The 26539-nt window shown below is 34.6% G+C and overlaps 1 protein-coding gene across 7 annotated transcripts; it reads left to right on the top strand.

Annotated features, from left to right (window-relative positions):
• The first annotated feature begins 6557 nt into the window (after window positions 1–6557).
• On the top strand, window positions 6558–18803 carry LOC100250801 (basic leucine zipper 6). 7 transcript variants are annotated; one of them, XM_010660597.3, is made up of 5 exons: window positions 6579–6703; window positions 7674–8374; window positions 16839–16914; window positions 17526–17652; window positions 18380–18803. In XM_010660597.3, exons 2-5 carry the CDS (start codon window positions 7818–7820, stop codon window positions 18544–18546), a joined length of 927 nt encoding a protein of 308 aa, XP_010658899.1. In that variant the 5' UTR covers window positions 6579–6703; window positions 7674–7817; the 3' UTR covers window positions 18547–18803. The 7 variants fall into 7 exon arrangements, with proteins under 7 accessions (XP_002262794.1, XP_010658899.1, XP_010658904.1 ...); XM_010660602.3 differs by having other exon boundaries at window positions 6580–6703; window positions 7754–8374; XM_010660601.3 differs by having other exon boundaries at window positions 6580–6703; window positions 7751–8374.
• The last annotated feature ends 7736 nt before the right edge of the window (window positions 18804–26539 follow it).

The following is a 26539-nucleotide window of genomic DNA, read 5'->3' as shown; positions in this document are numbered from 1 at the left end:
GAAATCTTTATATCAAGAATCTAACTTGCAGACCTCAAGTCTTTCATTTCAAAGGACTTGCTCAACTCCTTTTTTAGTTTATCAATTTTACCAGTATCATGACCAACAATCAACATGTCATCCACATATAGCAAGAGAATAATAAATTGTCCATCAGAGAATTTCTTCACAAACACACAATGGTCAAAAGCAATTCTATCATACCTATGCTCAACCATGAAGGAATCAAACTTCTTGTACCACTATCTCGGTGCTTGCTTGAGACCATACAAGCTTTTCTTTAATCGACACACTAAGTGTTCCTTGCCTTTGATTGTAAACTCTTCTGGTTGTTCCATGTACATTTCCTCCTCTAAGTCACCATGGAGGAAAACAGTCTCCACATCAAGCTATTCAATCTCAAGATTCATACTAGCAGCCAAGCCTAACACAACTCGGATCAAAGATATCTTAACCACGGGCGAGAAAATCTCTTCAAAGTCGATGTCTTTCTTCTAACTAAAACCCTTCACAACCAATCTTGTCTTGTACCTTGGTTGTAATCTGTTTGGTTTAGGTTTCTTTTTCAGCACCATTTATTCTTCAATGCTCTCTTACCCTTAGGCAACTCCATCAATTCATAAGTGTTGTTCTTATGCAAGGATTTCATCTTTTCATGCATAGCTCTCAACCACTCTTTTTTCTTATCATGTAACAGAACCTCTTGATAATTTCCTAGCTCTTCCCCATCAGAAAGCAACAATACTCATCACTAGTATACCTTTTAGAAGGTTGACGCTCTCTAGTAAATCTTCTTAACTGTGTTTCAGTAGGCAACTTTGAAGTAGCTTATTCTTGCTGCTGTTCTTGGCTATCATTCTCAACTTTAGGATTTTCTCCTACATCATCAACTGCAGACTCATCATTTATGTCAACTATATCAACCTGTTCTTCTTGCACAACTTCCTTGTGTTCATTATGTCCTATAGAGTTAGGAGAGATTGGACCCAAATCAACCTATTCTTCATTGAAAGGCTTTGGATTCTTAACCCGATCCAAGTCTTCAATGGTTTGATCTTCAAAGAAGACAACATATCTGTTTCTTATAATCTTTTCTCATAACCTGTACCCAAACTCTTCATTTAAATAACCTAGGAAGATACACTATTTAGTCTTGGTGTCAAGCTTGGACCGCTCGTCTCTAGGAACATGAACAAATGCCTTACAGCCAAACACTCTCAAGTGCTCAAAAGAAACAAATTTTCCTGTCCAAACTCTCTCTAGAATATCACCCTCTAAAGGATATGATGGAGACAAATTAATCAAATCAACGGTTACCCTCATAACCTCACCCCAAAAAGACTTAGGCAATTTTGCATGAGAGAACATACACTTGATTCTATCACAGATGGTTCTATTCATTCTCTCAGCTACACCATTTTGATGCGGGGTCTTAGGAACCATATTCTCAAGCTTGATGCCATGACCTCTGCATTATTGCTCAAATGGCCCCCTATATTCACCACCATTGTCTGCTCTTATAGATCTTAACTGCTTGCCAGTTTGCCTCTCAACTTTCACATGAAAATCTTTGAATACATCAAGTACCTCGTCTTTGGATTTCAAAGCATATGCACACACCTTTCTTGAATGACCATCAATAAAAGTCACATAATAAAGTGCACCACCAAGAGTATTACTTTGCTTAGTGCAAACATCATTGTGAACTAAATCAAGAATATCTAGTTTTCTACATGAAGGCAATCTACGAAATGCAACTCTACTTTGCTTTCCAGACAGACAATGTGTACAAGGTAATAATGACATACATTTAACTGGTAGAAGCTTTTTTCTGGCAAGAATCTGAAGTCCCTTTTCACTTATGTGACCAAGTCGCTTATGCCATAACTCAGTAGAGGCTTCATTCTCAACAATGTTCACCTCTCCCTTGACTAGTCTCGTTTATGTCTTGTAGAGAGTATTGTTTTTCTTCCCCCTATCAAAAATAAGAGAACCCTTAGTAAGCTTCCACTTACCTTCTCCAAGGTGACTATGGTAGCCCTCATCAACAAGTTTCCCAACAGAGTTCAAACTAAAGCACATTTCAGGAACATGTCTAACATCTTTTAGAACCAATTTGCACCCAATGCCAATGTTAGTTTCTAGTTTTACATCTCTCATGCCAACAATTTCACATTTTGTTTCATTTCCCATCCTAACCCAACCAAAACTGTCACTGGTGTAGGAAGAGAAGAAATCTCTATGTGCAGTGATATGAAACGACGATGTTGTATCAACCACCCAAGTGGAATCCTGGCATGCAAGGTTTACACATGCATCATCACAAACAATGATCATATCACCATCAGATGCAACTGCTGCAATGTCTTTGTCCTCTTTCTATTCTTCACCTTTTCCTTTAAATTGTTCCCTTATGAATTTTCTACAGTCTCTCTTAATGTGCCTTGGCTTACCACAATAAAAACACTTGATCTCTTTTCTGGATTTTGACTTTCCTCTTGACTTTTCATGATTATAATTACTGGAAGGTTTTCTGTTTTTACTTCTCCCCCGCTTCTCTATAACAAGTGCTTCTGTATTATAGGAAATAACTAACTCTTTTCTTCTTGCCTCTTCATTAAATATGTTGTCTTTTACCCTGTTGACAGTTATCACACCATTTGGGGCTGAATTACTCAATGATACCACCAAAGTTTCCCAACTGTCTGGTAAGGAACTCAACAAAATTAAAGCATATACCTCATCATCTAGCACAAGCTTCATGGTAGACAACTCATTCAACAATCCCTGAAAATTACTGAGATGCTCTACAACACTATTACCATCCTTGTACTTTAAATTCACAAGCCTTCTTATCATAAAGGCTTTGTTCTATGCAGTCTTTCTCTCATAAAGGCTCTCTAATTTCTACCAAAGGCTATATGCATCAGCTTCCTTGGCTACATGGTGGAAGACACTCTGATCAACCCATTGCCTAATATGTCAAATGGTTTTCCTATTTAATTTCTTCCACCCATCCTTAGTTGTAGTAACTAGCTTATAACCCCCACATTCAATGGGCTTAAACAACTCTTTGCAATACAGGATATCCTCCATCCTAGCATTCCAAATCGAATAATTGGAAGCTATGAGTTTAATCATTTCACTACAAAGCTTCTCCATTTAATTCACACAAGAGATCCCACTGATAATCAACTTGACTCTGATACCACTTGTTAGGGTGAATTCACAATATTCCAACAAACACTAGAATTTTTTTATCATTTCTTTGTGCAAAACTAAATAGGCAATATCAAGTAGCAGTAATAAATAAATAAACTCATGCAACATAAAATAAATCAGACACCAAAATTTTTATGTGGGAAACCCCTAATCGAAGGGAAAAACCACGGGACCTAGTCCAGTTCAAACTTCCACTATCAACAATAATGGGTTACACCTGTCTTCTCTAAAATAATCTCTAGAGGTCGCCAAATACATCAAGAGCACATATAGCCTTGGATTATACAATCTCTCTTAGCTAAAACAAAGAAAATAGGAGAAAGTATACCAAAAACGTCGTACTGTTCACTGGCAGTAACATCAGTTCCCAAGCTCAAAATCTGATCTGATCTCCACCGTTCAGATTGTAGATACTTGACTTTCAAACCTCTTCTCCAAATTTCAACTCAATCGGACAACAGATGAAGTGAGATTTGTTTGTTAATGAAATTTGGGCAAATGCGTTTTTTTCTCTCTTCTTTTCTCTCTGTTTTTTCTTTTTCCCAATCACTTTTTTTTTTAATGTAACAGACTTGGTCCCCAAGCATATGGAGCCCACTCCCTCACATACGAGGGAGCCCAACATATACATCATGTATGTGTTAAATAAGTCATACGTTGCAACATAACCATTTTAACTCTTTGAGATGAATTTATTTTGTAAATGCATGTTTGTTGTCCTATTTTCCACACCTTGAATGTTTATGTAAATCAATCACATTTGATGCTAACTTAGTCACCTTTGATCTTTCATTTGAGTTGTATATATCTTGTACATATTGGGTGTTCCTCGCTTTGATGTTCTATTTCTTGTTTTACTTGTACACTAACACATTCTTTCTTATGTAAGCTTGTTGCCCCTATGTTGTGCATTATTGAGGTACCTTTCTTCCATTTGTTTGTGTGATTTCTTTGTTATGAATGTGTTTGCTTTTGGGTGATCTTTATTTGTTTTGCTCTAGTTCTATGTTTTTCTCAATGTGCATACCTCATATATTCATCATCAGTTTCTTACTCCTCACACCATACCTTATTGTATATTTTTAGTGTTGTCTTTTGGTATCTATGGTCTATTAGTCAATTGTCTTAGTTCCCTCCATTTGTTTAGTGAAGACATTTTTAGGGCTTAAAGGGATGTTACCCTTTGGTACTTTCTCAATAAGTAACTTTGACTCCTTAAGCTTAGATTCAATTTTTTGCAAATATGTTTTTCCTTAAAAATTAAGTCACTTGTCATAGACACAAAATCAAGCACTAACTTTTCGCATTTGTGCAGTGCTTAGGTGCCCTTTAAGCCAACCTTCCCAAATCCACACCAGATTGCACACAGAAACTAACCCATGAGGAATAAGAGATTTACGAGGGCTCTCTCCAACTTGTAAATTTTTTAACCAAAGAAAATACAAGGAACTTGTCTCATAAGAACTCCTACATACACAATGGGTAGTTCACTTGCTTTTCTGAGGACACACAAGCCCTATATATGTATACACACACACACACACACACACACACACATTCAATTTTATCAGGGAACCAACACTTGAATCCTAGTCCGACTCTAACTCTAGATTTAGTTTGCCTCTATGTTGCCATATTAAGCTTAACAAATCCTTCTTGGAGACTATGACTCGTATTCAAGCTTAAAGTCTTCTTAGAGTAGGAATTTAACTCCTACTCAAGCTCAAAGTCTCGCTTATCCAATGCATCAACCAACCATGCTCCTAGTCCATGGAGCAACACGTCTTGCTCGAGCTCGCTTTTTTGTGGCCTGTCTCAAGTCCGCTAATGCTTACCTTAACTTAGGCTCATATTTGTCTTTGAAACAACCCAACAAGTAGGCTACTCCTTGCATCTTATTTGTGTCATGCAGTTAACTCACATATGCTTAAGTTAGTTTGCACTGGCAATATGCTATTGTTGCATGTCTTTAAGCAGTTTAAGAACGTGCAGGGCTCATATGTGTCACAATGCCTTGTTTCCAAGGATGTGCTTGTCCTATAAAGCAACATGTTGTCTTTAGTTGAGGCACTCATCCTTAGTCCCACATACCCCATGTCATCACGCCTATGGGTTGTGCTACATGAAAGCATTGTGCCTATACATATGTGTTGCTCATGCCTGATGTCGCACCAACATGTTTGTGCATTGTGCTGCTAGTTATGCATGCCAACAACTTGTGTGTGCTTCCAAGGCATCCAACTCACTCACTGCACCTTGCTTTACGTGTAGAATGCTCATGGGGTTAATGTGCTACCCCCATGAGACCTCTATGCCACATGCTTAATTTGAGGGGTTGACAAACCCTTCCCCACTTGGAGACTTTGATGCCTTCATAGACTTAACTTGTAGGTACTATTACACTTTGTCTTCGAATTGTCATAGGGTGACACATTTTTCCTAGCTCGCTTCACTCTTGGGTGTGCCTTTCTAGTGAATCAAGAACTTGGTCCATTTGTTCTTCCAATTCCCATATTCCTATCCTTTAAGATGCTTGCTATCTCCCTACCAAACTCTTTTTGGATGTTGGGAGGTACTTGTTTTACTTGCACTCTTTTAGGATTAGGGTCCTTGTGGTAAGGCTTTAAGAAGCTCAAATGGAATGAAAGGTGAAACTTCAATCTCTCAAGAAACTTTAGCTTGTAAGCCATGACTCCAATATTTTTCACAATCTTAGAAGGGTGTCATATTTTGAATTAATCCCATTTGGAATTGTTTGTTTTTGATTTTTTTCTAGATTAGGGGAGTGAGTGAGTTTAAGAATCACTCTCTTCCACTTGAAATTCCAACGATCTCTTTCTTTTATTCACATACTTTTTTATGTGTTGCTTTATTTTGTTTTTTTGTTTTTATTAAAAATAAGTAGCGATTCCAATTTTTTTCAAAAATTAGTCTTTTACTAATAAAAGAGAGTCTCATTGTTGAATACACATGAAAAATGTAGTTGCACAAAAGTATATAAAATAAAAAAAAAGAAAAAGAAAATTGAAGTTAAATAGGAATAAAATGAAGAGATAAACACGAGGGATAATTAGAATTATGGAATGAGCAATTTTTTTTTTTTTTAAAATAACTTGTGAAGTTGAAAAAAATTGGTAAATTTAGTGAGTTTTTATTTTTTTATTTTTAAAATAATAAAATATAAGATATAGTTGATCTTAAAAATTTATATAGAAAAAGTACTAATTTTAAAAATTGTGAAATAAAAAATGACTAAGAAGGAATTTGTATTGTTTCTAAATTTAAAATATTCATCTTTTTTTTAATATTTTTTTTCTCTTTTTTCAAACTGCACCCCAAAACATACTTTTTCAGTTTCCCAGCAAAAAGAGCATGAGGAGCTGAGGTGGGCGAGGGTGCAGAGCTGACGCCGAATGTCCGTACAATCCATCCTTGCTGTACCCCACCCAAGAAACAAATGTAGGACTTGCAGAGCACGCTGGTATTAAACCTCTACACAAAGACACTCTCTTGCCATTTATATTTGCTTTTCTCTTTCTTCCTTTATTTTCTTCCTTTTCTTCCCTCTCTCACTCTTCTCAAGAAATCTAGAGAAAAACTAAAGGTAAGCCTAGTTTCTTAAAATGCAATAATCATCTGCAAAATTGCCCACTTCTTTTTCACTCTAAATTTTTTTTTGCTTTCTAGTTTTCCAATCTTCTGTTTTCTTTGTTCGAAATTTATGTGCTTATGTACATAGAAACGACGGGTCTTCTTCCCTTTTTTCATCAGGTATCTTGGTTCTTTTTAATGATTATTTCGATTTTTTTTTCTTTTCCATTTCCTGTTTTCTTTTGTCTGGTGAGTTCTAATCTCACCTACTGTTTAGGGTGACTGTTGCATTGATTTAATAAATGATTATTTTTAAGCTTTGTTTGGTTATCGAGAAGTCTGAATGAAAGAAGAGAAGAAATGTTACAATTTGAGTTGAATCTTCTACTAGGTGCAGTTGAATGAAAGCTTTCATTTTGGGTCTTTATTTTGTTAATTAATTATTTTTATTTTTTTCCCACTTTCTCTTTTTCCTTTTGGGTCCCAAATGATGAAAAAACAAAGATTCAAAATTTTAATTTCTTTCATTTTCCCGCATTTTCTCAAAAAGCAAACCCTAAAATAGAGCCTGGTAAGGTAAATTAGGAATAAGAGTGACAAGTTCAGATTTAGTTTCCTTTTAGGGTTTTGCTGGTGGCAGAAGATAAAAGTGTAGTTTAACTCATGTCTGTTTTTCTCTCTGTTGGTGTCTTGGTTTTACATAGAATCAATATGCAACATTGTTGGGGTTTTTTGACTATGCAACAAAGTGTGTTGCAACATAATCTTTCGGATTTTTTTTTTTTTTTGATCAAACATTTCTGTTTTCGGGAGATATGTATTTTTAAATTTTGTTTTCTTGTTGTAAATATTTTTATCAGTGAGGTAGGTTAGGATGGTAGCAGACATATGGGGTTGAGTTACTAAAGGAACATATTGTGTTCATTTTCTGTCAAAGAAGAGGCAAACAGAAACTTACCTATGGCTAACTATGGGAAGCTGGACATCCTTTAATTGAATTCATCATGTCAAGGCAAGCTAACCTTCCACCAAGATGCCCATTTCAAAAGAAACCCATTACTCGCCCAATCCATGATCCCATCTTTCCAAACCTCGGCAACGATAATGAATTGTATCCCCGACACCATAAGTCTTCCTCCCAAAGCTCAATTTCAGAGGAGCAACCTGCATGGTTTGATGACTTGTTGAATGACCCAGATTCAAATTTGAGAGGGATATGCCATCGGAGATCGGCTAGTGATTCAGTGGCTCTTTTGGATGGAGTTGTGGACCATTTTCCAAGTTTAAAACCCCTTAAAGATGATGAAAATTCGGTTTGTGATAGAATTGGTAGTGGGTTGGAGTCGGCTTGCATGTATGGTCCCAATTCCCCTCGACAGAGAGGCAACCAAACCTTTTCGGAGAATGCCATAGCTTCAGCTTTGTCAGAATATGCATCCAAAAGCCCTCTGGAGGACTTAGATGGGAGTTTTTGCATTTCTGGGATTAATCAATTTGATTTGAAGGAAAATGCTTGTGGTGCAGATGGGGAGCTCAATGCTGAGACAAAGGCAGTAAAAAGGTTAGAATCTGAATGTATGCTTGTGTCTTCAATTGCTCAATCTCCTTAATGGTAACAATGTGATATTTTGCTTCTTGTCGTACCTTCTGATGTGTATAGTTTATTTTTTTATAGATGTCAGCTGTACTAGCATTTTGTTGAAATTTCATAGTTGTGCAATTTTTTGCTGTGCCAAGATTGCTTTTGTTCTATGTGCTCATAATTCTGATTGTGGTGATAAAAGAAAATTCTTGGTTGAATAGATGCAACGTAAAGATCTCAAATCATTTCTAAAATGTTTATTTTTGTGGAACAATTCTTTTATCATGTTCAAACTGATGTTGCTTAGTTATTAACTTATTGTTAGCTCAGCAATGGTGTCCTTTGGCCATTAACTAGAGATACCGAAGTTGAGCCTCCCCAGTTATTTAAGTGGTTTAGGATAGAGGGGTGGATCCATATTGTCAAGTTTTGCTAAACATAACTTGATAAGATTTGTTAGAAGATTGTGGCAAGTATGTTATCTAAGTTGTGGAGAACATGATTAGTCATAAACAACCATTAGGAAGGTGTAATGTATGGATTCTAGCATAAGTCATGGTTAATTGTATGCATTGCAAAAACCTTTTTATCCTTTGAGGATATATTGGTTAAGTTACTTAGTTAATCACATGAACGTTATAGTAGTGAGAAACTAATGGAAAGTTGTGACCCCAATCATATATCATGTGTCTTCGTGGAAGTTGATGTAGACACCTTAGCTTCTATGTCCCTTTGAGCAATATTTTGCTGGAAACCTAGCTTTAGGTGGGAAACCTGCTCTTGAAGATTGGACTAAGCTTTGTTAAGTTTAGGGGAAATTTATGGCAAGTAGGTGAAATTTTTAGGAGGTTAGAGAAAACATATTTGGAAACATTTTGTTACTTGTTGAGTTTTCTGGAAACATTATGGTATGTGTGTGTGTATATATATATATATATATATATATTTATTTATTTATATTTCTCAAGTCAATAATTCAGAATTTTTTTTTTAGTTTCTCTAGTTTATTTCCTAAATTTTTACATTTTGATTTACCATATAATTTATTTATTTATTTATTTTTTTACTATTTGTGAACGCAATTTAAAGTTATGAAAGGGGAGTGTTGATTGGCACTAAAATTGAATTATCCTAACTATTTTTGCACTAAATTAGAATAAAACTAATTCCTAAACTTTAAAAATCTTCAACACTCCCCCTCAAGTTAGTTTGAAGATATCTATCATCCCCAACTTGTTAATTAAGCAATTAAACATTCCTTTATAAAGTCCCTTAATTAGAACATTTGCTAACTGTTCTTCAATAGGCACATAAGGCATTATAGTTAAAACATTTGCTAACTTTTTTTCAATAGGTACATAAGGCATGCAGATCAATCCTACTTCTAGCTTCTCCTTGATGAAGTGACGATTCACTTCAACATGCTTAGTTTTATTATGTTAAACTGGATTATGAGCTAAATTAATAGCTGGCTTGTTATCACAGTAGTGTTTCATTGGCTTCTCATTATGAATTCTTAGGTCTTTAAGCAGTTTCTTCAACCAAAGAAGTTTGCAATTACCTTGGGCAATAAATAACCCTGAATTTAGCTTCAACAATGCTTCTTGCAACGATAGACTACTTCTTGCTCCTCAAAGTGATTAGGTTTCCTCCTACAGAAGAACAGTAACTTGAAGTAGTCAACTCAATTTGCTTGGTGTAGGCTTCAATCTGAAGGCTATTGTTGGTCCTAAACATTAAGCCTTTTCTTGAACTTCCTTGTAGGTACTTAATAGCTTGATAAACTGCCTTAAGGTGTTCTTCAATTAGAGAGTGCATAAATTGGCTTACAACACTCATTGAATGAGCTATATTTGGTCGACTATGAGAGGGATATATCAGTTTTCCCACAAGCTTCTGATAACGTTTTCTGTCAATACACTTGCTCTTTTTTTAGTGATCCTAATTTCCTCCAAGTAGGATCAATTGGAGCCTTCGTTGGTTTATACCATAACAATCCAGTTTCTTTGTGCAAATCTGGTGTATACTTCCTTTGATCTAGTAAACTCGATTCCCAAGTATCTTAGGGTTCCCAGATCCTTGATTTCAAACTCTTTGGCCAAATTTTTTTTCACTCTCTCTAATTCAGCTAGATTACTCTAATAAGGATGATATCATTCACGCACACTATTAATATAGCAAACTTACCATCTCTAGAATGATTGTAGAAGAGAGTATGATCTGCTTAGCTTTGTGAGTTTCTGCAGCTTCTAATGGACTTAGCAAATTTGTCAAACCAAGCTCTTGGTAACTATTTCAGTCCATAGAGTGATTTTTTAAGTCTTTTCACTTCCAAATCTCCTTTCATAACTTGGAGGCAAGGCTATATGAACCTCTTCCTCTAATACAATATTTAGAAAAGGCATTCTTGACATGTAATTGTGTGAAGACTAGTTCAAGTTGGTTGCAAGGGATAAGAAAACTCTTAACTATATTTAGTTTTGCAACTTGTGCAAATGTCTCTTAATAGTTAATCCCATATATCTATGTGAAGCCTTTTGCGACTAGTCTGGCTTTGTTCCTCTCAGTGGATTATTTGCATTGTACAACTCATGGGTTTCTTACCTCTTAGTGCATCCACAAGTTGCCATCTCCCTTTATTCTCAGGTGCCCTCATTTCTTTCAAAGTAACTTGCTTCCACTTTGTAACAATCATAGCCTCTTGTATATCCTTTGGAATTTCAACATTGGACGTAGTAGTAGTAAACACCCTCATAGTGGGAGAAAGTCTATGACATGAGATACGTTTAGCAATAGAATGTTTAGTGCAAACCCTAGTACTTTTTTTTAACAACATTTAGATCATCATTAAAGGTATTTTCTGCATTAGAATTATCAGAGGAAAAGATTTAGAAGCTGGAATAACAAATGAAGAAGATCTAGGAGCTGGTCGGATGTGATATTTAGTGAGTTGTAGGAGGAGGATTTTCCATACTTTGATCTTTCTTCCTCCTTGAGTGAACACAAAGTTTGATGCAAGGCTGTTCAAGTCATAGTTGTGAAAGGGGTGTTTTAGGCACGCCTAGGTGCAAGACGACACAACGAGAAACTTCGGCGCCTCACTTTACTCTAGGTGCCGCTTGTTGAAGGAGGTGTTGCTTAGGCACAAAAGGTGCTTGCCTTACTTCTTTTGATAAAAAAAATAAATAGAAGAAGAGGAGAAGATAGAGGAGGTGCTGCTTAGGCACTCACCTTCCTTCCTTCCTTCCTCCTTCTTTCTTTTTCTTCTTCTTTTGATAAAAAAATAAAAAGAAGATTTCTTCTTCTTCCTTCTTCCTTGAAAAAATTAAAAAGGAGAGATCTTCTTTTTCCTTCTTCTTCCTTGAAAAAAATTAAAAAGAAGAAGAGAAGAAGAGTCTTCTTCTTCTTTTGACCCAAATAAAACCAAAAAAGAAAAAAAAAAAGGAAAAGAAAAAGGAAGAAGAAGAGAATTCTTCTTCTTCTTCTTTTGACCCAAATAAAACCAAAAAAGAAAAAAAAAAAGGAAAAGAAAAAGGAAGAAGAAGAGAATTCTTCTTCTTCTTCTTTTGACCCAAATAAAACCACAAAATAAAAAACTAAAAAGAAGAAGATAAGAAGATGACTTCTTCTTCTTAAAATAAAAAAAAGAGAAGAAGAAGAGTTCTTCTCTAGGGGATTATTGTGGGACATGATGTTATTCAAATATCTAGGGGATTATTGTGGGGGCTATGTTGTAGTGGACGAAGACACTGCAAGGTGTCAGAATCTTCAATGGGCAAGAGTTCTTATGAGGTCAAATGGCAAGAAGCTTCTAGGCTCTTTTCAAGCTGTGGTGGGGTCCCTTTGCTAGTTGATTTAGTTGCAGTGGGAGACCTCGCCTTAGGTTTCTCAAATCTCATCCATGACAGGTGAGCAGTAGCAAGAGGTTAGGATGGAGTAAGAAGGTGGTGGTGGTGGTTCACGTGCTTTAAAGGGCGTGAGTGAGAAGGCTTGGATTAGCTGTAGATGGTCAGAGGGCATGTTAAGCTTGGGGGACTTGAGGGGTATGATAGTGGGAGGGTAGTTGATGGCTCTGAAAAGGCCTTAACTCTAGGCCTAGGTGTCAATGGGGGTAGGCCTGGAGTCACTAGTACATTGCGTGCTGGGTGCATGTCTTTGAACCTTGGGCTTCGGAAGGAGGCTCATTGCAAGCTGAATAAGGAAGCTGTCTTGGGCCGGGGCTGTTTGGGTCTAAGGAAGGATGGTGCAGTCAACAATTCTTTAGTTCATGAATTTGGTGGATTGAGCTTGCCCCAATGTTCCATTTTAAGGGATTGGGCCTCTTCTAGTTCTAAGGGGCCTAAGGGTTGCTTAAGCCCTTCTCATGTGAAGGGAGATCGCGATGAGGGTTGTGAGAAGGCTTCCCTGTGCAGTAAGGAAGTTAAAAAAGCGACGTTTCTAGATCTGAGTTTGTCTCTAAATGTTCTCGATGGCACAAGGTTGGGTTGCAAAGATGACTCCCGTCTTCTTTTGGTCCGCTCTTCTTTGAACCTAGAGGAGAGAGTGCCTTCGGTTGATGCCACTCTCTTATTTGAAGTGGGTAAGCCTTTGTCTTTTGTTGGTCTGTTTTAAGGGAGGGGGAGGGTCTCTTTCTTTGGTTTCTCCCTTGTCTAAAGATGATGAGGGCTTTTCTTTAGAGAGAAGGGAACATGATGTGGGTCCCTTAGTAGAGGGCAAGGGTGACATTTGTAGGCTTCTATGTGTGATTTCTAGCGAGGGCTTGGAGGTGGAATCCCTAGAGAATCAGCCCAAGGATTCCAAGATGGTGAACCTAGAAGTTTGTAGTGACGAGGGGGTTTCGGGGTTTAGGTGTCCTAATAGGGGTCCGTTGGCTGTGGAGAGCCTTTCTGATCCATTGTTTAAAAAATTCATATCTTTTAGCAAGTTAGTGGGTTTGCCGGTGGATGGCCATGAGAAAGAAATTGCTTCCCTGTTGAGAAAGATGGAGTCCATAAAGGGCCGCAGAGTTTCAGTAGTGAAGAGAAGGCCATCCTCCACACCTTGCTTTATTAGGGAGCTTTGTAATTTGGAATGCTCGATCAATTACCGCAATTCAAACAAGGAGAAGAGCCCGAGCAATGGGTGGGACATGGTTTGTAAGTGACACTATTCATTGTGTTTTTGGGGTTCCTAGTGGTTGGATTAGAAGCTAGGAGTGGGTTTTTTGTATTCATGAGAGGGTTGAGGGTGGTGGTTCCGGGGGGGCAAGTTGCTATGTTTGGGGTTTTTAGGTTTAGCAAGGCTTTAGGGTGAAACCTTTAGTTTTGAGTGTTGGTTTGTTGTTTCTCTTTCTCTTTGCTTGTTTTCGGTTGCTACTTGTATACTCCGTGTGTACGTTGTGCGCTTTTAATATATTTGCTTTGTTTACTTATCAGAAAAAAAAAAAAGAAGAGAAGAAGAATTCTTCTTCTCCTTAAAAGAAAAAGAGAAGAAGAGTAAAAAAATAAAAAAAAAATAAAAAAAAAAGAAGAAGAGAAGAAGAAGACGTACCTTTCCAATCCCTTTGTTTTGCCTACACACAAGAAGAATCTTCTTCCTCTTCTTTTGACCCAATTAAACAACCCCCCCCACCCCCCAAAAAAAAAAAGAAAAAAAAAAAAAGAAAGAGAAAAAGAAGACGTACATTTTCGGGCCGTTTGTTTTGCGTCCTTTGTTGATTAGATTGAAATTTTGGATAATATTTGATGATATATGTGCTTATGACAAATAAATGGTTATTAAATTTAATTGTATTATATAAAATCATATATGTAAATTTGGGCCTGCCTCACTAAAGCCCGTGCCTTAGTTGCGCTTTGCGCCTTAGGCTCCAGGAGGACTTTGTGCCTTAGATGTGCCTTGCGCCTTTTAAAACTATGGTTCAAGTAGTGTTTCCCTCCTTGAATTTGAATTTAGCATATGCATGAGTAGTGAACCTGAACTTTTCCAAAAAGAATCTTCACCTAAAGAGAATTTTTGGTAAAGAAGGTGTTTTCAAAGAAAGTAACAGTCAGACTCAAGATTTTTTAGAAACAAGATCATAATATTTATTCCCCTTTTAAGTTGGGAAATAACCAAAAAGCACACATTTGACATACCGGTTAAGTTTAGAATAGTATTTTGTTTTTGGATATGAACAAATGCTATACACTCAAAGACTTTTAATGGGAGAGTTAAGAATTCTGGTTTGGGGAGAACATTTTAAGAATCGTTGCAATGGGGTTTGAATTGAACCATGATTCTCACTGAATATTATGACCTTTTCCTTCTTTGAATTACTCTAAGATGAGGTAAATACACATTTGCATTTAATGCAAGATAGAAACGCACTTTTATAATCATGTTGCTGACAATCTCATTATCAGTTTATGTGGAATAGATTCAATGTATCTTCATGAGCTTTCAGAGGAATTGTGAATTTATGTTTCCAAGGGGCTTAAAAGAGAACAATGTATCCTCTTGTGCTTTCAGAAGAATTGTGAATTTATGTTTCCAAGGGCCTAAAAGAGAACAATGTATCCTCTTGAGCTTTAAGAAGAATTATGAATTTATGTTTCCAAGGGGCCTAAAAGAGAACTTATTCTCGGAGGATGATTCCAGATTTAAATAATCACTGCACTGTTCAAGGCAATTGCAACCAGAACCTGTGTGAAACTGAACTTTGCTACATTTCGTAGACTTGTCTTAACCAAGCCTCTTTATAGTATGGGGAAGTTATGCTTTTCGCAGGTTGAGTGGATGATAGGTTATTGTATGGGATTATCAAAAGCCTGGCACGACCTTCACTGTTATGGACAAATGATGGTTGTGGAGGCTGTAGTATGTCACAACAAATAACTTGGGAATCTATCCACCCATATGAAGACTCATTGCAGGTCTTACAAGTGACTCAAGAACCAAGAGAATGATGAATAGTTTTAGTATGGTTATCACCAGCTGTTACTGGATGCTTAAATACTTTGGGTTCATCCCTATTTGTCTAAGCTTTAGTGTTGTGATATGGGAAAATGAGGATGAATAGCATGAAAACAAGGTATTTCATAAATATTGTTTACTGTTTATTGGGTGGGAACTTGAGAGATCTCAGATGAAAAGGATGAAAAAAATCATCTGGAGAGAAAATTGGAACTGAAATTAGGGTGCAGGAAAACCTACTGGATGAAATTGTAATATTTATCTGTTGAAAAGTTTTGGGCTGTGTTTGGAAACTGTACTTCAGAATATTTTTTTTATTTTTGAGAACAAAGAAACATAAAAACATGTTTCGTTATCAATTATTCCAAAATAGGTTTTTGAGAATTGTTATGAAAATAGAATGTTTTTTGAGAACAGATTTTAGTTGTTTTCACTTGTTTTCTAGGTACTGATTTGAAAAATAATTATACAAATATGAATAATAATTAAAAACAAAACATTATGGATAAAAGTTATTTTTAGGAAGTATTTGAAAATACTGAAAACAGGTTAAAAACATTCTAAAGTTGCAAATATACTTTGTTTTAGAAAACATCATAAAATTGGTTTTTGAGAGAACTCTTTTCGAAAACATTCCCAAATAGGGCCTTAATATATATATTTTTTATAGTGGATGGTTAAATTTAGAAGTATCTAATGGTAGAAGGATGGCAAAAAATCATTATAACTGAAGGCTTTGAAAATATTAACAAGTCATATCACAGCTAGCTGGGCTTTGGGGAAAATGTGGTTTAGCCTGTGGAGAGGCTTCAAAATAAGAAATCAAGCTGGTTTTAAATGAAGTATGAGGAGTTGAAATGATAGATTCAGGGTGGGTGGAGGAGAAACTTTGGACCAAATGGATATATAACTTTTTTTGGTTGTGCCAGTTACAGAATTTGGTCCTGCTTGTTCATGATGATTCACACTTTATATGGATCTCCATTGTTGAAAGTGCTTGCTAAATTTTCCTTATTCAGTGAATCTTTCTGGCTTCACTGGGAAATTATCAGGGGAAAAAGAAAGAAAACTAGGATACTGTATGTATCATTATTTTCTTTTTCTTTAAGCTACATTGAGATTTATAAACATATTAAGACAAAGTGGCCATTAAAAGTAATCTTTCTCCATTTCTTTTCCTTCCAGAATTGATGGTTCATGCTTACAATATACTTCTAGTGAGTCAGAATCCTGCCTGTACTGTTGACATGTGCTTTGTTACCTGAAATATTATTTCATATTTCATAGCTATGAAAAGACTGCTCAAATGCATCCACACCCTCACTTTATTGTTTTGTTTTGTTTGTTTTTTTTTTTTTCTTTAATTTTCATTTTTATTTTATGTAGATGAATCTAGAAGTTATGATCTTTAAACACTCATTATTCTATTCATATCTCTTCCATTTTCAGTCATGCCTCCACACTCTTTATGCACTTTTTTAGATGAATGGTTTTGATGACTACTTTACAGGCATTCTGGGCAGCGCTCAAGGGTTCGTAAACTCCAGTATATTGCTGAATTGGAAAGAACAGTCGATGTTTATCAGGTAAATCATCTGGGACCAAGAATGCAATGTCTTGGTGCTGTTTTACTGATTATATATGGTTATTAAATCATTAATGACGAGCAAGAATGCAATATTTTGGTGCTGTTTTACTGATTATATGTGGTAAGCACATGCAAAAGGACTTTTAATTACCTATGTGATATCTGGTGTCTATCACCAATTTCACTTAAGATTATGCATGTGCCACTCATGATGTGGATATGGGAGTCACATTTAGTTAACGGAAATTATTAAGAATATTTTGAAAATAGAAATAAAATATCATATACCTATAGAATTTCCAATGTAGACCTGTACCTGGACTTTTAGGCTTGGGGATTGAGCAAATCTAAGAGTTGAATCCTACATAATATCTAACCTTGTGAACAGTGAATTTTATTTCTCTTGGCAGCACTAATATTGTAGTGCAATATGTGAAGAGAATGATGGGCTTAAACCCATTCTTTATTGTTACTAGTTCTATTTCAGTAGCATCCTATTGTTACTGCCGGCTTAGGTTTTTTGTGTATATATACTTTCATAAAAGCAAATGAATTTTGGCAGAAATTTCTAAAGAATATGAGAACTTATTAGGCATTGTCTGTGTTTAGACTTTGGAATCAGAGTTGGCGATCAGAGTTGCTTCTCTGCTTCAGCTTCGTGTTGCATTGTCTATGGAAAACAGCAAACTAAAACAACAGTTGGCTAAACTGCAGCAGCAAAAGTTGATCATGGATGGTGAGTGCTTTTATCTTCTTGTATTTTTTGGGGTTCAGAACAGCTATATCTGATATTCAAGTATTGGCAGAATAACCCAAATATTTTGTTTCAATACTGACTTTTTTCTTCAAATGTCAGAACTTCCATTACATGTGTTGAATGAGAATAGAATTTTCCCTCTACCTTCAAAATAGAGAACTGGACTTGCAAGTCTTGTGTAACTTTTATGAGGACCATCTCCACCCATTGCAGATGATATTAATGTTTGCTTTAACCAAAAACACTCTCTTAGTCTGAGCAAATAGTAGCTGTCTCAATAAAATTGTGATGAATAGCTTGTAACAACCGTTTGATTGTCTATGCAAATGATTTGGTTGTCCTCTGAGCTATGCTGTTTCATTTGTTGTGCAACTAATAAAAACGTAGCATCACAGCACTATTATTTACCTATTCAAAATCTTAACAAATTCGTTTCAGAACTTCCTGAATTATCTGTTAGTTTTTTCTTGTCTCAAAAGCAGCATTCTCTAGTGTGGGGGGTCATGATCTAAATCTCTATGGTAACTCTGCTTCTGTTTGACACCTCTAGAAAGATGAAAGTAATGGTCACATTCTAGGTGTATTAGGTCTGCAATTTTGTTAATTAACTAGATGTTGTTAAGTGCTTTATCTTGTTTTCATCCTTGCCACCTTTTATACAAAAAATTGGTGTTATATACTTTTATTTCTGTATGTTTGGTTACAGGGCAGCATAAGTCACTGAGGAAGGAAGTTGAAAGGATGAAAGGTGGTTTAGCAGATTCCATAAATAGCCAGATTCGAACATATACTGGGTCAAGCACTGGTGCTGAGGCAGTTAGATCGGAAGTTTCCTGGCTGAAGTTAGACATAGGAAAACTTAATCTTGATTGAAAATCTGTAATCCCGAGCCATGGTTTATGTTGATTCGACTCTTTTTTGGGAGGAAAAACAGAAACACAATAGGAAAAAGAAAGGAATCGGGCGAAAGCTGCAGCATGGCCCGGGTTTTTTAGCCTCTACTCTTGTAAATGTCTAGTGGTATGATGTTGTTGGAGCTAATATTTAGTCCCTATTCTTATTTTTATATTGATACGGAGGAAGAAGCATCCCCTCTAAAGGGACATTCTCCCTTGAAAATTCTCAATTAATCTGGATTTGCCTTTTCAAAAGGGAGAATCAAAGGAGGATCAAGGGGAAGAAGTACCCTTTAGAAATTGTTTTTATTGTCATAACCTTCTTAAATGACCTTATTGTTACAACCTCCTCAAATGACCTTTCCTTGAGCTTATATAGGAGAATAGAAAGCTTCTACAACTTCTTGGAGCAATTCACACTTGTCTATTAGTGGAGGAGTATGGAAGATTTTAGAGAAGCTTAGAGATGTTTACACATCTATGCACAAGACTAAAAGATAGAGAGTGGGGGACATATTAGAGTGTTCCAGAGTCATTGTATATAAGACTTGTATAGGATATTCTAAGGAATTTTGGAGTTGTACGGAACTTTTGTGGGTTCTAAAGATTTCCTTCACTACCTATAAATAGGTGACTTCATTTGGTCAAGATACCAAATAAGTTGTGAGCTTCTAGCATTGGAAAAACATTTTTTTGGGCAATGCAAAGCTTCCTTTTTTAAGTGTTGTCTTTGTCGTGCATCCTAACTATCAAGTCGCATAGGATTACTTGGCATAGTTAGTTAAGTACGAGAGAAAGACTGTCTTAGCAACGTCAAGTGTCTTGAGTTTTGTCTAAGTGTTGTACATGAACTTAGGAAAGGCTTAAGTTTGTGATATTATGCTCTAATCTATTTGTCCTAGTATCCCATTTCTCTTTATTGTACCAAACAATGCTGATACTGGTCTTCAAGTTGAGCTTCAACCAAATCAAAAGCTAAAAAATTTAAAAATAACTATTCAAAAGATTAAAATATTTTTATTTACCTTCAAAACTCTACATCTCTCTCCCCTATTGATTTTAATTTATTTTTATTTTTATTTTATTTTATGGAATAACCATTTTCTTTCACCATATCTTCAACTTTCTAACAACTTTGAGATTTATTTTACCTTGGTAGATGTTTTTAAAATTTATTTTAGTTTTTCTTAGTCTGTATATATGTATGGCTATTTTGAATTTATTATTATTATTACTATTATTATTGCCTTTTATTTATTTATTTGCTGTATTAAAGAGTTTTTCTTGTTAAATCAGCTAACTTTCAACTCTGAAGTCAGGTTTTGATAGGAATGAGAATGTGTTCCGTACCTCCAAATTTCATGAACAAATTTTATCAGCAACCGACATGTCCCAGGCTTTGACTTTTGGAAAGTTTGAGCCAAAGAAAACAATGACAGAAAGTTTCGAGGCAAAGAAAATAGCAAGGAATAATTTGGAAAATTTAGGAGAAATGAGGAATAATTGAAGAAAAATGAAAAATAGATTTAAAATTAATTAATTATTTGAAAAAAAGAAGATTCAAAGTTAATTAATTTGAAAATAAAAAATGGATTCAAAGTTAATAAATTGTTTTTACATGAGTTTTTATCCGGTTTCAATTTTATTTGATTTTCTATATTATCTTTTATGATAAATTAATTTTTTTTTTCTTAACACTTTTTTTTTTATTTTCTTTAGTACTTGCCTAATTTGATCATAGATAAGTATAAGGAAAAGAGAAGATTAAAAAAAATTGTAAATTTTTTATCTTGCTTTGTTGTTGATAAAATAGTTAGGGAAAAGAAAAATAAATTATTAAAAAAAATTTTCTCATATTTTTTATCTCTTTTTAAAGAAAATAGGAAGAAAAATATTTTAATATTTTTCTCATCTATATATTTTCTAATATTAAAATATAATATATTTTTTTTCCTTTTAGAGACCATACATAGTTTTTGTGATGGGATGGATTGTTGAGAAGATGAAAATGGGTATTATGAACAAGGGTTCATTATAGCATCCAACCGATATGTATCGAAGAGTGGGCTTTGTACTCAAGCCCTTCCTATTGCTTTGTACCTTAATCCTATATTTTTTTTTAAACCTTAATCTTATTTAACCTATTTCTACTTGTTAATACCATCATCCAATGAAGATTTCATCGTATATATTCAATGATCGAAATTAGGAGTTTGGTAGGTATTGATTTGGTACCTTAGCATTTTCCTATGAACAGTGGAGAACCATCCTTTGATTGTAAGCTAAAAACCAAAAGTCTAGGTTAGTTGTAGGACCAAACAAAACAAATGACGAGAGCAAATAAAAGAAGGGAGAACAATGGTTTAGGCCATGTTTGGTTCCTAGAAATTTTGAGAGAAAATGTGAGGGAAAGAAAGTAGAGAGGAAAAGTAAAAGAAAGAAAAAAGATTGAGAAAAAAAAAGATTTAAAGTTAATAAATTATTTTTATATGCCTCTTCAAATTTAGTTTATTTATTTATTTTTTTATTATATTTAGATTAAATAATTTTAAAATGTATAACTTTCTAACTAATTTTAATTATATTTTATTGCTTTAATATTTTCTATAGTGAAATCAAACATGAGAAAATTATTTTTCTTAGGATTTTTTTTTCTTTCTTTAGTGCTTTGCGGGAACTAAACATAGCCTTAGGGTTTCTAATAACATATAATAGATACCAAAGATATGGAAAACGTATATGAAAAATACTTATCTAAAGAAAAAGTTATGAATGAGATTGTTGAACAAGTATGTATGTGTCATTTGTCATTCTAAAGAGCACACCACAAGAGAGTATCCAATGATTTTAATAGTCAAAGAAATTTTCAATGAACAAGTATATGTATTGGAGAAATCATTTGAATCTCTCATAGAGTAATCCAATAAACTTCCAAGGAAATTTTGAGTACCAAGGAAACACGGGAAATCAATTGAACCAATTCACTTAACCAAACTAACAACAATTCCAAAATCTAAGCCAATTTCAGAGTCAATTTCAGCCTAAACCAACACTATCTCCACTAGAAACTCTCTTGCGATCATTCATTGAAGAATAAGGGAAAACTAATGAAGAATTTAAAACAAAAGTGGAAGGAAGAATAGGCAAAATTCAAGGCTCACACTATCGAGCTATTACAAACATTCAAACCATATATAACTTGAACATGCAACAAATTAGAGAGAGGCAAATTTCTAGCTCCATCACATCAAAACCCTTAAGACAATTATTGTTATGAAAATTAGATTCTATATTTAAGAATATTTATTAATTGGAAAGGTGTAGGAATAAAGAAATTAAATTTATGAGAAATTTTGAATATGTGAGCTAAAGTTTCTTTCTAAATTTATTCTTAAGGATTTAGAATATTTTTCTTAAATTTATTTTTGAGCATCCTTGAAGAATTAAATGTTTCCTAATTGGATAAGGTGCTCTCAAGTTTTCAAAATTTTATAAATTGGAGGTTTCCTTATTACACTAAGTTTCCAATTTGGATAATAAATATCTTATAGAACTTTTCATTAGAAATAATTTATCATTAGATGTTATTACCAAAAGGATATTTAGTGATTTGATGGAAATAAATTTCTTTGACAACATTTCCTAGACAAAATATTTATTAATTGGAATTATGTGAAGAAGAAGAATTTTTATGAAAGTAGTTTTTTTTTTTTTAAATTTGAGAGTAAACATTTTATCAAAATTCTTTTTTGGATACAATATTGTCATAGAAATCTTAAATATTGCATATAGACATTCATTCTCTTGTAATACTGGGTTTCTAATTAGGAAATAAATATTTTTGAAAATTCTCAAAGAGGATAATTTATTCATCAAGGTAATTACTAATGTTTTAAAAACTTTTTTTTTTTTCAAAAGATTAAGTGGGAGAGGGCCATAGGCAAGCCCATAGCCTCCAAGATTGAGCCTATCTTGATTTTGAGTGCATCACCATCCTAAAGATGGGGTGGCCCAAGGAATCAAGGAATATGGAGTATCCTTTATGGATAAGGCTATATATGTTTGTAGTGGGAGTGACCAATCCTAAAGATAGAACTCTTCACTTGGTAATATTGATATCAAGGATCTTGGTTACACACTTAACTTAGACATGAAGTGATCGAATCACCTAAAGCAGTCCCACTTGCATGGCTAAGGGCTAAACAAAAAGGGTATGCTGATCAATGTCTTAGGATAACTTTTAAAGTTTAAGGCAAGTTGATCAATTAGAGAGGGTCTCTACCCTAGTAATAAGAGTCATGACTTGCCTAAAGTAGGCTTGATTCTTATGATACTAGGATGCCTTGCAAAAAGACATGTAGTTTGAGAGCATTAAATTTTTGCTAAATTAATTACCAACTTGCCTTGAATGCTTAATTCCTTTTATTAATGCATGAAATTATTACATTTGTTATAAATGTCATTTCTTTAACCTGTCACCTCTTATCTCATGTTTAAATTGGTCTTGGTTATAGAATGAAAAAATCTAGATATAGTATCAATTGCATAGAAGCTAAATTTGGGTAGAGTTTGTTATTTCCTTTAAACAAACTTGGCATAAAGAAAGAGAAGCATATCAAAGGTTGCATAAGACAAATCAAAAGACCAAGTGTCTCATACTTGGATCTTTGGATAGGGTGTTACATACGCAACACATGCCTATTGCCATGGTCTATGATATTTTCTTTAAAGTTGCAAGGGTTATTTGGTGATAAGGGTAAGTCAATTAGACAAGTTGCCCTTAAGACTATTATAAACACCAAGATTCATGTTATCTTAGAGAGTTTACTAGATTCCTTTGGGATAGGTAAGAAGATTCTCAAAGAGTGGAAGGGTGTTCATATGGAAGTCAAGGTTCTTTAGGCTTTTTTACCAAGAAGAAGAAGAAGAACAATACCAAATAAGAAAAGTTCAAGAAAAGAAATGAGAGAACAAAATCATGGGTAGTAATTCTTTTATGACCATTTAAGACACTAGAAAAGGAATGCTTGGAGTGCCTAAGGATAGGCAAGTACACAACATGTTCTCGTTGTTGAATACATAGTAGTGGATTTTAACAATTGTGGTGGGTAGATTCCATGCCCACTATTTATAGTTTTTTAAAATGTTTTCAACAAGTGAGAAGGTTACATGATGGGATTGTATTTGCCTTAGCTTTAGTTGCAAGGTTAGTTGTGCAAGTTAGTGGGAGGTATTATCTCTTTTATGTAAGACTCCATTATCACTTTGCCAAGTAATGAGAATAGTAAGATCTCACTAAAAGAAAAAACCTAGCATTAGTCAAACATTTGGCTTCTAATGCCTAGCTCATATTAATCTAAATAGGATCCGAAGACTAATTATGTACAGACCTTCTTATTCTAGAGGATCTTTTAGTTTGCGATTCCTATATAGATGGTAAAATGACTAAGAGACCCTTTTATTTTTAAAGGACATGGAACCAAAGAATGTTTTGAGTTAATGCATATTGATGTGTATGAATCTTTTTGTGTTTATGCATAGAAAGTATGGGCATTTGATCATTTTACTGATAAATACTCTAGGTTTGGCTATGTTGATAGGAAATTTGAAGCCTTGGGTACATTCATTGAATTTAAAGCAGAACTGGATAGTCTATTAGATAAACATATCAAGGCACTTTGATTAAATCGAGGTGGCATGTCTAGTAAGTCTAATTCTTTCCATAAGGAGCATGGGATAATATCACAATTGTGTGCACTAGGGACTTCATTAAATGGAATAATGGAAAGAAGATATCAAACTTTGATAGATAGTGAGATCGGTGATTGGTTTCTTATTACTTCCCATATTCTTTGGGGATATATCTTAAAGACTATGTAATACCTCTTTTTCTAAAGAGGTGTATCAGTTTATAGGATATCTAAAAGGATTTCAAGATTATTACTTTATAGTCAGGATTATCAGAAGGTGTTTGTTGCTACAATACTAGATTTTTGATGAAGACTATATAATATGTAATAAGGCAAACAATGATATAGATTGGAAAATATTAGAAGATAGTCCCACTATACACAAGATATTATGGATCCAGTATCGACCATTCTCATTTCTAGTACACTGATGCCTTGTTGTAGTGGGAGGGTTGTTATACAACTAAACTAATTCATGTATTTGGGAGAGTCTTTCTAGGTCATTCTAAAAGAACATGAGATTGATTCCATAGATTACGATGAAGCAATGAGTGATGTGGATGCACATATTTGGAAAAAGGCTATGGAAGCAGAGTTAGAATCCTTGTGATTCTAATGTAGTATTGGTTGTTGTGGAAGCACTTGAAGGGATAAAACCCATGGGTGTAAGTTAGTCTACAAAAGGAACAAAGGAGTAGATGAAAAAGTTGAGATTTATGTGGCTAGGTTGTAGGTGGTGTTATATGATCTGGTAGGTAGATGAAAATCTACTCATTGAGATTGATGTAGAGATATTGTCATCAGTCAAGATCTGGTTGTCTACTCAGTTCTAAATGGAAATCTAAAAGGGGCACAATATATTCTTGGGTTTAAAGTCCTTAGGGATTATAAGAATGTGAAAATTGTGATGTCAAGCATATACTCAAGTATCTTTTGAGAATGAGGGATTATATGTTTGTGCTCCAAAGTGTTAAGATAGTTTAGGGGGTGATGTGATGGTTGACAAGATACCTTCTGTGGAGAACATGGTGGATCCTTTCACTAAGACATTGATAGGGAGAGTCTTTGTTGGTCATAGGGATAACATAGGTTTCAGATGAGTATCTGGCATGCTTTATAGGCATGATGCTTTGAGGGCTAGTAGGAGAATGTTAGGATAATGCCTTTAAAAGCATGACATGGTAATAAATTTGGAATTCATTATTTACTTAATGATGTTCCAGTTTTACTTTTATTAATCCTTATTCCATGTATTATCCTTTATGAGCATTCTTGCTTGCATCTTTTGCATTATACTTGACTTGGGTGCATTAGGAGTTGTACAGAAGATCTAGGTCATGGGTTCTTTGCAAATAGATGACTTGTTCACAACCGATTCGTGGGTCTAGGCAACACATTAGAGGTTTTAATGCACCACCTCCTAATTGGAGGGATGGTTGGTTTTGGCTATTAGGATGAGTTTCCCATGGTGAGTGCACTAGTATGTATGGTTACACATTGGACAAGACCTACGGTGAGCCATGAATTAACCTTAGATAACTTATTCCAGATTCAAAAGTAGTTAGGAAAATATTGAGATCTCTTCTAGAGAAATTTAGACCTAAAGTAACTACCATACAAGAGAGTAAGAATATCGATTCCATGAGAGTTGATGAACTTGTAGGCTCCATTCAAACATATGAGTTGACTCTACCTAGTTCCCAAAAGCCTAAAGACTTTGCCTTTAAGGCTTTTGACACTGAGAAGAAAGATATTGAAATACCATATGATATAACTAGGGATTAATTGGCCCATATGGCTAAAGGGATTAAAAGGGTCATAAAATTCAATAAAAGGTTCTACAAGAACTAAGAATTTGGATAAGGAAAAAGACCTAATGAACAATCATCCAATAAGAAAGGAAAAAGTTCCTCTAAAGGAAAGAAAGTTGAATGCTTTAATTGTGGCAGCCTAGGACATTATGCTCATGATTGTCATAGTCCCAAAGATATCAAAAAGTCTATACAAGCAACATGGAGTGACATAAATTCTGAAGAGAGTGCTTCCACAACTTTTGAAGATGTAAGGTATGATCCAATGACTTGTTATCTTTTATTGCATCTATGGAATTTGTGCATGATAGTGATTGTGATAGTGATAGTGATGATTATGAGTTTATTGATGAACAAAGGGTTTAATTCTTGAATAATCTTTGTTGTTGAGTATGAAAGACTAATTAAGATTTATATGAAAGATCATGATATTCTTGAAGCTCATAAAAACAAGATTGGTATGCTTAAT

The sequence above is a fragment of the Vitis vinifera genome, chromosome 13 (assembly GCF_030704535.1).
Source record: "Vitis vinifera cultivar Pinot Noir 40024 chromosome 13, ASM3070453v1".
NCBI lineage: Eukaryota > Viridiplantae > Streptophyta > Magnoliopsida > Vitales > Vitaceae > Vitis > Vitis vinifera.
The sequence above is the reverse complement of the archived record's forward strand: the minus strand, read 5'-3'. Positions and strand labels throughout refer to the sequence as shown.